At 42.1% G+C, this 14579-nt stretch overlaps 1 protein-coding gene across 1 annotated transcript; it reads right to left on the bottom strand.

The window, feature by feature from the left end:
* Positions 1 to 5825: 5825 nt before the first annotated feature.
* Positions 5826 to 11692, bottom strand: LOC124327708 (extensin-2-like). The gene is made up of 5 exons (XM_046786707.1): positions 11689 to 11692; positions 7782 to 8067; positions 7449 to 7709; positions 6258 to 6582; positions 5826 to 5987 (listed from the first exon to the last, which is right to left on the bottom strand). The coding sequence occupies exons 1-5, from the start codon at positions 11690 to 11692 to the stop codon at positions 5826 to 5828; spliced, it is 1038 nt and encodes a 345-aa protein (XP_046642663.1).
* Positions 11693 to 14579: the final 2887 nt, after the last annotated feature.

Below are 14579 nucleotides of genomic sequence, written 5' to 3'. Positions count from 1 at the left end.
TTCTGTGAGATGTCCAAATTATCTGTCCACAGGATAGATGAGGAAGACAAGGACTTTAAATTTTCATAATTTTAACTGCTAAGATTAATTTAGATCCCTTGAACCAAATACAATTGAAAGTATTAGAAAGTGGTGTAGTGGGTAGAGCACTGGAATACCACTCCAAAGAACGTGGTTTCGCGCCCACCGAGGAACGTTTCTTTTGTATCTTTTTGCTTAAATTTAAGTATTTTGAAGACGGCTGTAAGCCGTACCCATTTGGATGTCTTACAGCGCGACATTAGTATAGACATAGGCAATCCTATGGACGTCGGGTTAAGATATCTCACTCGGCTGAAAAGATGGGCGACGTACATCCTATAGATAGAGGCGTGCTACCAGGGTAGATTCTAAGATCATGGAAAAACATTTTTGGGGCAGGTGTTTGATGTATTTTGTCAGGTTCAAATCAGGCAAACTGATTTGTACAGTACCTTTCATAAAAACGACTCGGGCCCACGACAAAATAAATGAAAAAGTCGAACTCGAGCGCGAGATGGCTACCTAATTCGTTCAAAAAAAGCGAGGTCGGTAGATTCCTGGCCTTTTCAGTTTTTTCTTTTCTTCTGTGTTTATGTAAACGGAAAGGGGAGTGGGACCCAGACGGGGTGACAGACAAAATATTTTTCAAATTTTCAATCCTGCATAAGCGGGTGTAGGAATGAAAAACGTCTAGGTTGAAAGCTGACCTCGACCGACCAAACGAAGCTTTTTCTACCCTACCTGTGTCCGGCGAGATTACAAACACGCTAAAGGCTAGCGGGATCAAAATTCTTTGTTAAGCCTTACATAGAAGACTTTTTCCAGATATATCGAGGGTAAAAATTGTCAAGCCCTAGAGCAATATACCCGTTTTCAAAACCCAGCCTTTCTTACAAAACTATAACCCCCAACCCGAAGAAAAACGATGTAAAAGGCCGGGAATCTGCCGACCTCATTTTTTTTGTTCGTTAGGTAAAGACACCTAACGCTAGAAATTGACTTTTCTGCTTTCTTTGTCGAAAAGCGCGAGTCGTTTTTATGAAAGGTACTGTACATATGGTGAGCCACATTTATTTTTCATCAAAATTTATATGCAAATTAATGTTTCAAATATTTTTGCAGGTTGGATTTAATTCCTTGCAGCACATTACTGAACAAAACAAGGCATTCAGGTTGGAATGGAATTATATTTTGCCTCGCGGACTCGTCATACTGCCTTGGTTTTCGTCGAATGCCCTATTAAAGCAGAAAGGAAGCGAGTGCGTCATGGGATAATGATCAAGAGCCACCGGAAGGGTGTTTGGACTATTCAGACGATGAACAAGAGCGTCGAGCTAAAGCCGCACATCGATTGAAAAAGAATCTTCGTGGTAATGCTGAGGATGCCTCTGTGAATCCATGCAAGAAACGCCAGACAAAAATTCCGTCACTCGAGATCACCTAATAGAACAACTCAACAACCGCAAGTGAATTCATTTTACCTGCTTCCACCTCCAGGTTACCGAGTTACCCAGCACATAACCCTCATCACAATTCCAGTTATTTAAGTGTAGACCCTAATGTAAATCCAGTTGCCGTCGATATTTCGACCATGGAAGATTCGGCGATTCACTCGCCATCTGTTTATCCACCAGCAATGCCAATCACTCAAAATCTTCCTCTCTCCTTGCCTTCTGGTGCAGTAGAAAATCACAAGGCTCAACCGAATGATTAAGATATTCGCTTCTCCAACCTGACAGTTCCATTCAAAAACCGCCAATGTCATCGTTGATCAGTGAACCGAGCTGTGAGCTGTAGAAGTGACAAACAGGCGATGTGAAATATAAAAACCAAATTTCCAACTTTTCAACTTGCTGCAAAAATGGTGTGTGTGTGTGAGAGCAGCATCTTTCATCTAAACCTGGCAATTTTCATCAGCCAAATGTCATTCAAGATTGAAGCATCGAAGAATTCGAAATGTGTCATGAAAACCACTAGACGAAGTTACGAACAACGTAGAAATCAATAAGGAAGAATCATGGTGTATGGTGGAAGAACTACGAGAAAAACTTAGCGGTATGTCAAAATATTTTTGTTTATTGACTTGTAAGAGTGTAAGCTGTAAAATTAAGATTCGGGGTACTTAAACATACAGAAATTTTAAATGTGTACATAAGCTTATTCTGTAGTATCCGGCTGGTGGTACATGTTGAGCAAGCATGTGCCGAGTTCGAGTCCGGTGGCTGGCAAAATTTTTTCGAAAAAAAGGCACTCAGGTACGGCGAAATAAAATAGGGGTGATCCCTCAAGGGACGAGGGGTGGGCTCAGGGGTGCGCAAAGGGGCGGCCAAGGACGCTACGGAAGCCCGGTAAATCAAAAACTTTAAAGTCGATTTACTCAGGGATGCGTTCATTTGCACAAACTTTCCCATATACCATTCGAATCGGCTTAACGAGCTCTATCGAATGGCGTTAAGTTTGATTAGATTGGAGATTCCGTGCCACTCTAGGCCACAGCCGAAAAGTGTTTAAGTATCGACATCATATTTTCATTTAAGGTTTATTTGATGGAGAATTCAAATTCAGTCCGCAGTGTTTTTAAAGATGAGACAGTCAGAGACAAAACGCATATCCGGACGACATCAACCATTTTAAATGCGCAAAGGATTCGCAATAGATGCCTCACTCCAACGGTAAAACCATTTTTCTGTTCTTTGTTTAGGAATTACTTAACAGGTTGTGTGATATACCATTGAATTTCATATGTGTTTAGAATGTATGTATGTCTCAAAGAATGTGGAATCCTGGAAGTATTGCTTGACCTCCGGCCAAGCTGGCTTTCGTCCATGACAGTGGTGACTTCCACTAACTTTCTGCTCCATCCTCATCTTCGCGATCCACGCTCATCCAGCTCCACTGCTTCTATACTGCTACACAGATTGTCTTACCACTGACGAGTTACGCCACTTCAGTGGTCGCTTCCGTTTACTGTGACACACCTGTCCGTCTCACCGGGATTATGTCCAGGTACCCGACAATTAACTGATTTTTGTAAATTATCTCCTGATAATCTACTTGCGTTTAACTCTCTGTCTGTGTGATAATAATTCCAAAATCAGGTCCTTCTTGCGCGCTAAGTTCTTTTTTTCTAACGCTAGATGGCTTTTCGATAATTTTCAGCTGTCAAAACAGTCAGTTTCAGTTACTTTGCAAATCTCTTTAAACATTTATCGTCAGCTATTGTGTGGAAATTTTTTAGTGAAAACTGACGATAACTATTGCACCAACAAAGCTCACTTGTTAGATTTTTGATAATGTTTTTTTTTTTACTTCCGGTTTTCTCATTTCTGTCAGTAGTTTAGTAAATATTCATTTGAGGTACAAAAGAACAACATATTCGTGATCCTCGTCAAATTTGTGGTAAAGTTCATGTTGTTTTTTTTTTACGTACGCGTACTTCCGGTTTTGAGAATTATCCTGAACTGTTCAGGAAAATTCTCGAATTTGGCCAAATTTTGGATTTCGTTTAAATCACACGTTATCGACCCCAAATTTCACGGAGATCACGAATATATAGTTTAATTTGATGACATCTCAATGGTTAAGGCGCTGTGGTTTACTTTCGGTATACTTCCGAGATTGTTTTTAAAGACTAGCAAGTGAGCTTTGTTCTGTTTACAGTTCTCAATATTGCAAGCTTGATTTTAAGTTTTAAAAATTGCATCTTTAAATGTTTGAGATAAAAAACCTGATTATTGTTTCTATCTGTATTATGTAACTTTTAATTTACAGTACCCACCAAACTATTAGGTACACCCCCCTATTTTCAATGCATTCTTATGGCACTACGTGTCCTAGAAAAATGCAATAACTCTTGAACCGCTTGGGCTAGATTTTTTTCCTTTTGGCCCTGAGTAGATCTAATGATGATCTACATTTTTTCTACACATGAAGTTGTCGTAGGATTAACCCCCACGGCGCTACGGTATCGTTCAGTTTATTAGGTACACCCGTTTTCCCCCCCATATGCGCCGTGTTAAATACGGCGTTTTCAAAAATTTACAAAAAATACTAAAAATCAAGCTAAAATCTTTTTCTTTGTGCCAAAAGATGCACAATTCTTCACTCTATACGAATATAAAGAATGATTTACAATCAAACCAACTCAGAGAACCCTTCCCTATACCTCAAAGTTTTCCACTTCAAAATTTGTCGAAATTTCTAATGCCTATGGGGGCGACAGTGCAAGTGTGTAGTAAAAAGTACAAATTTTGAAGTGGAAAACTTTAGGGTATAGGGAAGGGTTCTCTGAGTTGGTTTGATTGTAAATTATTCTTTATATTCGTATAGAGTGAAGAATTCTGCATCTTTTGGCACAAAGAAAAAGATTTTAGCTTGATTTTTAGTATTTTTTGTAAATTTTTGAAAACGCCGTATTTAACACGGCGCATATGGGGGGAAAACGGGTGTACCTAATAAACTGAACGATACCGTAGCGCCGTGGGGGTTAATCCTACGACAACTTCATGTGTAGAAAAAATGTAGATCATCATTAGATCTACTCAGGGCCAAAAGGAAAAAAATCTAGCCCAAGCGGTTCAAGAGTTATTGCATTTTTCTAGGACACGTAGTGCCATAAGAATGCATTGAAAATAGGGGGGTGTACCTAATAGTTTGGTGGGTACTGTATTACCATGTCACTAAATAAGAATTGTTTTTTTCTTTATTCAGGTAATGCAGAGGAAACGTCGAGAACATGGACACCGAAACGTCGCCGGTATTTCCAAAATGTCAGCGCGGATCATCAATTGTTGTTGGTATTATTCCGTTTGTGTTAGTGTTAGTTAACCCGTTGGCTGCCACGCCTTTGTTCTCCCCTAGCTCCTTAGCACGGGCCGCGCTGTTCGGTCTCGTGATTTTCATGCCGCGGGGTCGGACAGTCGCACCAGCCCCAGATTTGCCGAAAGGCCCCGTTAGACAGTGCACCATAGGGACTTCCCCCTTGTCGATACGGTGATGGATTCTAGAGGCGTGCATTCCATCTTCTCCTGTCACCGTGTCAGCCCGGACTTGTCAGCAATGGCAAGTCCCACCTTGGTCATGGATCCTTAGGACATGGCGCGTAGAGTAGTAGAAGAACAACCTACGGGTTGTATGGTGTGGCAGCCAACGGGTTAACTTAAGTGTATGTGTATGTTGTAGTGTATGTCTTATGTTAAACCGTGGTGGAATTGTGGGTGGAGGTGGGGAAATAAAACACAATTCTACATTATAACTTATTTGTTTCTCTATGAGTTAGAAAGTATAATACCAACACTTGACTATTCCATGAACTACAGACACTACCTTACATACAATGATACTACCCAAGTGTTCTCCAATGATAACACAGCGCATTTCTCTCTCCATCCCAGAAAGTCTTTCCCTCTAAACAGACATGTTACAAATATTAAAGACCATAAGTCTATCAAACAGTCCATAAAACGTCACAACCAACTGTTTCTGAGAATAGCGGGAAAAAGACAACCAAATTGCTCAATAAGGATTGTAGAATCGTCGGTGCTAATGATCAATCAGCCCATTCAATCACTTACCATTTCACACGACCAACTAATCTTGGACATTTACCGAAACAGATCAAAACAAGTTAAGTAATCTCATAAATAATTTATTTTGGAAAAATCTGAAGGACGAACCAATCCAAACCGAATGACTAGTGAATGGATAGACAAGGCAGATAAATCAGAGAAATTTTGTAACGAATATGACATGCGAATAAAATTGAAAACTGCATCGCCGCGTGAATTAAAACAAGGCTGCTACGGTTAATAATACTTCTTTGTGGCTTCAGTGTAGTAGGTTGGAGCAGCATATGTTGTAGTGTAGTATTTCGGCGCCTCAGTTTGGTAGCTCGGAGCCGAGTAATACTTTGGAGCTTCAGTGTAGTAAGTCGGGGCAGCGTAGGTAGTTGTGTAATACTCAGGGGCCTTGGTGGTGTAGTACGTTGGAGCAGCGTAGGTTGTGGTGTAGTACTCAGGGGCCTTGGTGGTGTAGTACGTCGGAGCAGCGTAGGTTGTGGTGTAGTACTCTGGAGCCTTGGTGGTGTAGTACGTCGGAGCAGCGTAGGTTGTGGTGAAGTACTCAGGGGCCTTGGTGGTGTAGTACGTAGGAGCAGCGTAGGTTGTGGTGTAGTACTCTAGAGCCTTGGTGGTGTAGTACGTCGGAGCAGCGTAGGTTGTGGTGTAGTACTCTGGAGCCTTGGTAGTGTAGTAGGCTGGTGTTGAATAACATTTAGGTGACTCGGTGTAATAAGTTGGAGCAGCATAGGTAGTTGAGTAATACTCGGCGGCCTTGGTGGTGTAGTAAACTGGCGCTTCGGCGTAGTAGCTTGGAGTGGCGTAAGTTGTGTACACCGGAGCCTCGGTGTAGTAGGTTGGTTCAGCATGATAAGAAGGAGCAGCCGCGGTGTAGTAAGGTTGGGCTTCGTAATACTTGGCTGCTTCAGTAGTTGTGTAGCTTGGAGCAGCATAATACTTCGGGGCCTCGGTGTAGTAAGTAGATGCAGCGTATGTTGTTGTGTAGTAGGGGAGACTGGAGTAAAACGGGACGGTTTTCGTTTGCCCCCTATATCTCCCCAACTAATCATTTAATTTCTTTAAAAATTTTTTTGATGTATTCCCTATTGTAATGTACCCCCCATATTTTTTTTATAATTTTATAATAAACCATTTCCCCATAAAAGACCTTTAAAGTTTACTCAGATTTATGGGAGGAGCCTATTTTTGGGGGTAAGTGAGGACACTGGGGTGGGTGGTAAGGGACGTCCTCCGTTTTCGCCTTAAAATTCATTAATAAAATTTCAAAAAATTTCAAAAGTGTTCCACTGCATACACTCTTTGAGTTTATAAATGTTTCAATTTGATTATTTTGTTAATGAACCTTTTTTCTTATATAACAAAATTCCTTATGGAGCAGTAGGATATTCTGCGTTGCCAGGTCAGGAAATCAATTCTCTTTAAAATGCTGTACGCTGATTGGCCCGTAACTGTCCCATTTTAGGCAAAAACAGCTGTCCCGATTTCCCGATTATGACTCTTTTTTTAAACAGTTCATACTGTCTAAATGAATTGATCTAAAATTCTCATTTTTATTTTAAACGATCAAGAAATGAATTAGCTTCATTTCCATATTATATTTACATGCCATTAGCGTTTATTTCTTTCTATAAACATAAAATGGCGGAGACAAAAATTTCTAAAAAAAACCCGATTTTTTAGTTTTGTCAATAACTCATGCAGTTATTGACAAAAATCAACAAAATTTCATGCCAAAGTAGATTATACAGATTTACATAACATACTAAAAAATTTTAAAGTTTTATTAACATCTACTATTTTTTCCCCCACTGTCCCTTTTGACCCGGTGTCCCGTTTTACTCCAGTCTCCCCTACTCAGGAGCCTTGGTGGTGCAGTAAACTGGAGTCACAGTGTAGTAGATTGGAGCAGCATAGGTAGTGGTGTAGTACTCGGCAGCCTTGGTAGTGTAGTAAGTAGGAGCGGCGTAAGTTGTAATGTAGTACTCGGGGGCCTTTGTGGTGTAGTAAACCGGAGCCTCAGTCTGGTAGTAGCTCGGGGCAGAGTAATACTTTGGAGCCTCGTTGCAGTAGGTAGGACTGGCGTATGTTGTCGTGTAGTAAACTGGAGCTTCAGTGTAGTAACTTGGGGCAGCATACGTCGTGGTGTAGTAAGAAGCTGTAGTGTGATAGTCGGGAGCCTTGGTGGTGTAGTAAACGGGAGCCTCCGTGTAGTAAGCTGGGGCAGCATACGTAGTCGTGTAGTACTCATGTGCCTTAGTGGTGTAGTAGGCTGGTACTGCATACGTAGTCGTGTAGTACTTGGGGGGGTCGGTGTAGTAAGTAGGTGTTGTGTAGTAAGGCGGTGGCGTGGTGTAGTATTCCTTCGTCGTTGTTGATTGGTATCCGCCGTACCCAGGAGACATCGGTACACCCATGGTCGACCCAGCCATCAACGATAAAACGCCCAACAGCAGCACGACGCAGTAGTTAACTTGACAATCAATAATTTTTAAAAACATTAATACTTCAATGACAAACATAAAACATAGATAACAAATATAAATGGCAAAATAAAAATTAGAAACTTGTTCACGTCTCGATATAATAAGTACATACAGTACCTACCAGAAGTTTGGAAACGCCCGAGAGAAGCTTATCTAGAAAGCTGATTTTCGTGGCGTTCCCAAAAATCAATTTTTTCACGGGGGACAATCAAATTTTTTTTGGAAGTAGCCATTATAGTCGGCTACTTCCTGAATTTTTTTCAGATTTTTATATCTAGGGGGAGGGCATCTACAAATGGATCCAAAAATTTGGAAACATGCTGTAGGGGCTTATTAGAAATCGGCTACTTTGACGGTCTCTAAATAGGGGACAAATACACTTACAACGACGCGAAAAGTTGTGAAAAAAAGAGCTTCGTAAGCTCTACAACGCGCGTCATGGTTTGAATTTTTCAAAACACATGTAGTATAACTAATTTTTAATTCAAAACGGGATTTATTATTTTATCCCTTTATTACCCTATTTCCCAACCAAACAGTCCCAGCTAGCACAAGTTGTGACCAGGTTGCTACCTGGTCACGTTTTTTTTTCCCGGGTCACAACCAGTGGGAATGACTTGGGCGTGCCCTTTTTATTCCATATTACCGCCCATAAGCTTCCCTGGTCACGACCAGAATAATATTTCCATAAAACGGACGTTAAATAATTCAGGGTTAGACCACCTATTATAGTGGAAGTCTGGTGTTGTACAGCTACGCCATTGAAGTTATATGAATTTAAGCATAGTTTTATTAAAATACTTTGTTACTTAATCGACTGTTTAGAAAGGGCATAGCATAAGTGCATAACACACATTAGTAAGGTTTTATCTTAACGTACATATACAAGTTCTTCTTCTACTTTTATGGGGTTATTTACGCCTTTACAGTTGGATTTTTATATAAGATATTAGGGGACCATTTAAAATATATATTAGTTTAAACTAAAAACTGTCATACACATTAACAGTTGTAGCACATTTTTTTTTATTTACGTACAGAAGTGCGTAGCGTGTTTACTAATAAATAAACTTAGGAATAAGTAAATTATAACAAGATTCCTTCGGTAATGTCCTTCGGGAATTATTTTAAACGTTAAAGAGACAGAAAATCAAGGTTAAATAGTAGAAAGTAAATAGCATACATACTATTATGTTTGGAAAATTCTGTTTCCCTTTATTCTCTTAAATGATTTGATTCTTATTAACTAATTGACTAATAATCTGTCAATATTATGAGTGGTGCGACTTAGCTGTGGCGGAGGCTTCGCCCCGCCACCCCACGTCGCACTTCATGTTTAGATTAAGTTAAAGTAACACTTATTACTATAGTAACAATACAATTATATCATGTGGTCACATGTTGCATTACATGAGTCTTGGCTAATAGATAGCAAGCTAACATGATACCCATTTTTTCCCTTCCAACAATATAACAATGATGGTCTAATGGTCATCAACCCAGTCTGCCATTCGCATGGTTCGGAGTTCGAATCTCGATCAAGTCGGAAAGGAACACTGAGTATGTAATTTTTGAAAATTTCCCCTTAATAAGCTTTCGGAGGTAAATGGAAGTGGAAGATCGGTGGTAACTCTTCACGACCGCAAGAAGATCTTGATGACCGAGGAGAGGATAGAGGAAGAAGGGAGAGAAGATGACCGAGAGCTTCAAAATGAATATAATCTAACATTTTTAAAATGTTCCTCAACTTCTTGGTTGATGACTAACTGTTAAAAAAGGAGGCATAAAAATTTTACTTGGACAACCAAATTTATTAAAATCAAGATAAAAAATAGTAAACAAATAATAAAACAAAAAGGGTTAAAAAAATAAGAGTGGGAAAATACAAAGTAAAAAGAAGAATAAAGACGAAATCGAAATCGAACATAAAAACCAAATCAAATAATTAATACTCTCCACTCCCATAGCAGAAAACTTGTCTTGCTAGGGAAGATTCAAACTTTTTTTTTCTTTTTGTTTACACTGCTGAGCATGCATTGACAGTTGGAAGGTTACGCAAAAAAAGCGAATTCACTAACTAGGATTCGGCAACCAGTTAGGTAACAAATACGCAAATTAAATTTCTAAAACAGTAATAAAAACAAATGAAAACTCCGTTAGGACATGTATCAAATTTTGACAGAATTATGTACAAAATTTGGTGACGATTGGTCATTCAGGGAAGAAACGTATAAAGGATAACTAAATGGACATTAAACCCTCTGAATTCCACAACTAGCTACTACTGCCCTACCCCCTATACCCCACACCCTATATATTGTTAAGGACCTTCGTATATAAATATACCTCAGGGATAATAAAAATAAGTTTAAGTTTTCATTTATCATGTTTATTTAAGAAAGTTAAGTTCTTAACGGGGAAATAATGCAGCTGGTAAAAACAAACATGATTAAATATGATGGTAAAAAAAACGTTTCGTGACTTTCATCGTTACATTGCAGTATATTTTTTATGTAAAAATTAGCAACATTTGGGAGCAAATTGGTCGCAATGGGCTAATATTTTTAATCAAGTACCATTTAGCAACCTTTGGGAGCCCATTGCTCACAAGTGGGATAATATTTTTAATCAAGTACCATTTAGCAACCTTCGGGAGCCCATTAGTCACAAGTGGGATAATATTTTTAATCAAGTACCATTTAGCAGTCTTTGGGACCCCATTGGTCACAATTGGGATAATATTTTTAATCAAGTACCATTTAGCAACCATTGGGAGCTAATTGGCCACAATAGCCAAATATCTTTGCTACCAAATCAATACCATAAAGTGCCCAAAATAGCCGGGAGCAATTTCATTGCCAGGTCACGACCCGGTCATGAATTTGAAATACGTGGCTAGCTGGGGTGTTGCCGCTTTTTCCCTATTGTCGTGTTATCCGAGGGAGGTAAATATAGCCTTAATTTATTCAAGTGCCGCAAGGGGCGCTGCAAACGGCGGGTCGGCCGTTGGAGGGATGGTTAGAAAAATGTTCAAAAACAAAATTTTTGTTTTTTCGAAAACGAACGGAAATGCTTTTCGCTGTCAATACTATTACGCCCCTTGCGGCACTTGAATAAATTCAGGCTATATTTCCCTCCCTCGGATAACACGACAATAGGGAAAAAGCGGCAACACTGTTTGGTTGGGAAATAGGGTAATAAAGGGATAAAATAATAAATCCCGTTTTGAATTAAAAATTAGTTATACTACATGTGTTTTGAAAAATTCAAACCATGACGCGCGTTGTAGAGCTTACGAAGCTCTTTTTTCACAACTTTTCGCGTCGTTGTAAGTGTATTTGTCCCCTATTTAGAGACCGTCAAAGTAGCCGATTTCTAATAAGCCCCTACAGCATGTTTCCAAACTTTTGAAACCATTTGTAGATGCCCTCCCCCTAGACATAAAAATCTGAAAAAAATTCAGGAAGTAGCCAACTATTATGGCTACTTCCAAAAAAAATTTGATTGTCCCCCGTGAAAAAATGGATTTTTGGGAACGCCACGAAAATCAGCTTTCTAGATAAGCTTCTCTCGGGCGTTTCCAAACTTCTGGTAGGTACTGTATTTACCCATGATTGTGAATTGGTTTTACGATGAAGGCAGTTGGTGACAAATAGTGTGCTGCAGTTTTTACCGTGTCGGAGATGCTCACTCGACTGACTTCAATCGCCTTTTCTCTCTCCTTTTATACGACTTTTTGTCACCCAGACCCAGCCTTGCGGCTATTGTACCTGCTTGATAATGATGTAACACGTGTCGTTCTCACCCAACCTCTACAGTCTACACCAATATGGCAAGTCAAATGTCCCGGCAGAAACACTTGATTCACAGGCCCCGCGATCGCAGTTACTCGATGATACGTTGTACACTTGATGATTCCGGGAACTTGATCAACGGTCGCAAACTTGATCGACGATTTCTTCCGGGCATTGACACTCGCAGATGGGAAACTATCCTCCCAAAATCCCCCCTGGCGGCAAGTTCTAATTTTTTTTCTTTTTATGGATTTCTTTGCGCTCTCCTCACACACACACTACGTGCTGCGTGAATTTGAGAATAAGCACGAATGTCGGTCGTCAAGTCAATAAATTTGAAACCCAACAGCCTCGTCTCAAGTATCTGCCAGAATTATAGAGTTGAGCATAATCGTTGTCGTCCCATCTCACTCGTCCGCTTGCAAATAAATTTTTTATTCAGCCATATTCAAAATAGAGATAAAATTACTAGACTTATTACCCTTACTAGACTTATTCTCCAATTCACGCATCACTTACTGTAGCTTAACTAGTAGGCCTACTAATTTCTGTTATGTGTTGTGTTGTTTTTTATTTGTATATGGAAAATATCTGTCCACCAGCCCTGTACATATATACAAATCTTTATTTTCCGTAGCCTGTAATATCCGGTAGACTCTGCAAGGTGAGGTGGACGTGTGTGTGTGAGGAGAACCTTTGCCACCCCGGAAGGCCTACACCAGTACACCCGACTGCCAATGGGAATCTGCCACGCCGGAGACGATTATGGACGACGATTCCACGACATCTTCAGTCACCTCCGCAACACAGCCAGATGCATGGAGGACCTCACCATCTACTCCGCCACGTACGAAGAGCACTTAGAGTTAGTCCGCGCAGTTTTCAAGACGGCCAGCGACCACAACGTCGGCTTCAACCGCGCCTAGACGACCTTTGCAGAGCCGACCGGCAAGTTCGCCGGCTACGTAGTGTCGGAAGATGGCTTTCGCCCAAGCCCAGATTTGACGCGTGCCATCAGAGAATTCCCACAGCCACGGAACGTCACCGACCTCCGGTCATTCTATGGGCTGTGCCAGCAGGTCATTAACTTCAGCAGCAAAATAGCAGCAGCACTAGCCCCCCTCTCTCCACTGCTAAAGAAAAACGTGGAATGGAGCTGGAACGCGCAAGAAGGGACAGCTTTCCAGACCGCAAGAAAAGAACTGGCGCAGGTACAAGAGCTCGCGTTCTACAACCCAGACCGCACCACGTCGATGCATCACGCCTTCACGGCCTAGGTTTCATCCTAAAGCAACAAGACCCAGCGACCAGCAAGTGGCAAGTAGTCCAAGCCGGATCCCGGTTCCTTTCGTCGGCCGAGTCCAGGTATGCGATGATAGAACTGGAATGCCTGGCGGCCGCGTGGGCCATGAAGAAATACAGACCATTCCTCGAAGGACTACCGGCGTTCGACCTCATCACAGACCACCGGCCGCTGAACCCAATTCTCAACGAATATTCACTGGACAAACTAGACAACCCGCGACTGCTTCGCCTCCGCCTCCAAATGACCCGCTTCATATTCACAGCAAAGTGGGTCCCAGGCAAGATCAACGTCGAAGCAGACGCACTCTCAAGAGCGTCAGTCGAACGCGCATCAGAAGCAGGCGAGCTAGCAGAAGGACCCAGCACCTTCCGAGCAAAAGGCGCGTTAACCGGACTCATAGCCGGATCACCCAACCAGTCACCCGACCTGAACCTGAAAGCTATCCAGTTGGCAGCAGATGCCGATCCCGCCATGACGTCCCTCCGCGAGACAATCATTGCCGGATTCCTGAACGACAAGTGCAACTTGCCGGAGCAGCTGCGCCCATTCTGGAACGCCCGCCACCAGCTGGCCATCGACGAGGACGACGGAAAAATTGTAATGGGACCCCGCGTAGTAATACCTCGCTCCATGGTCCGCCAAACAATCCAAGTCCTGCTAGGTATGCACCAAGGAGCCAGCAAGATGCGCCAGAGGGCCCGTTTATCCGTATTCTGGCCAGGGATGGATGTCGACATAGCCAACGCGGCAGCCGCCTGCGACTCATGCAACAGCCGGCTAGCGTCCCAACCCAAAGAAACCATCCGCCACCACAAACTAGCCACGCGCCCCTTCGAACTCTTACACGCAGATCTGGGAGATGACAACGGGCGGCATTTTTTAGTCATCGTGGATCAATTCAGTGGGTGGCCCCACTTCACCATGTCCCAAACAAGAACACCACGGCACGACGTCTCATCGACGAATTCCGAAGCTTCTTCGTCTCAATTGGTGGCGGCCCAATCAAAATCTGGTCCGACAACGGACTCTTCCCCGCGGCCGAGTTCCAAGACTTCCTGCGTGATTGGAAGGTCGGATGGGAATCATCATCACCGCATTACCCGCAATCCAACGGCAGAGCCGAAGCCGGAATCAAGGCCATCAAAGCCCTCGTGGCCGGATCACGAACGGGCAAACGCACCCCGCATGGGCATCCAGTCGCCCGCCCAACTAATCTTCAACCGGCCCATCCGCGACGGTTTACCGGCGCACAGGAGATCCTTCGCGTCAGAATGGCAAAAGGAGGCCAGAGAAATCGAGCAGAGTCAACGAAAAATGCTGGAGAAGACGACCAACTACTACAACCGCGACGCAAAGGATTTGCCGGAATTGACCATTGGCGACCACGTACTCATCCAAC

Source organism: Daphnia pulicaria, chromosome 2, assembly GCF_021234035.1.
Source record: "Daphnia pulicaria isolate SC F1-1A chromosome 2, SC_F0-13Bv2, whole genome shotgun sequence".
Lineage (NCBI taxonomy): Eukaryota > Metazoa > Arthropoda > Branchiopoda > Diplostraca > Daphniidae > Daphnia > Daphnia pulicaria.
This window is presented reverse-complemented; position numbering and strand designations above follow the sequence as displayed.

What these genes read in the sequence shown, in the direction of transcription:
- LOC124327708 (XM_046786707.1), bottom strand. An exon ending in ACCACCAAGGCTCCTGAGTA is followed by an intron (nt 6,583 to 7,448) that starts GGGGAGACTGGA and finishes CAGTCTCCCCTA; the next exon opens with CTACACAACAACATACGCTG. An exon ending in CAGCCTACTACACTACCAAG is followed by an intron (nt 5,988 to 6,257) that starts GCTCCAGAGTAC and finishes TACACCACCAAG; the next exon opens with GCCCCTGAGTATTACACAAC.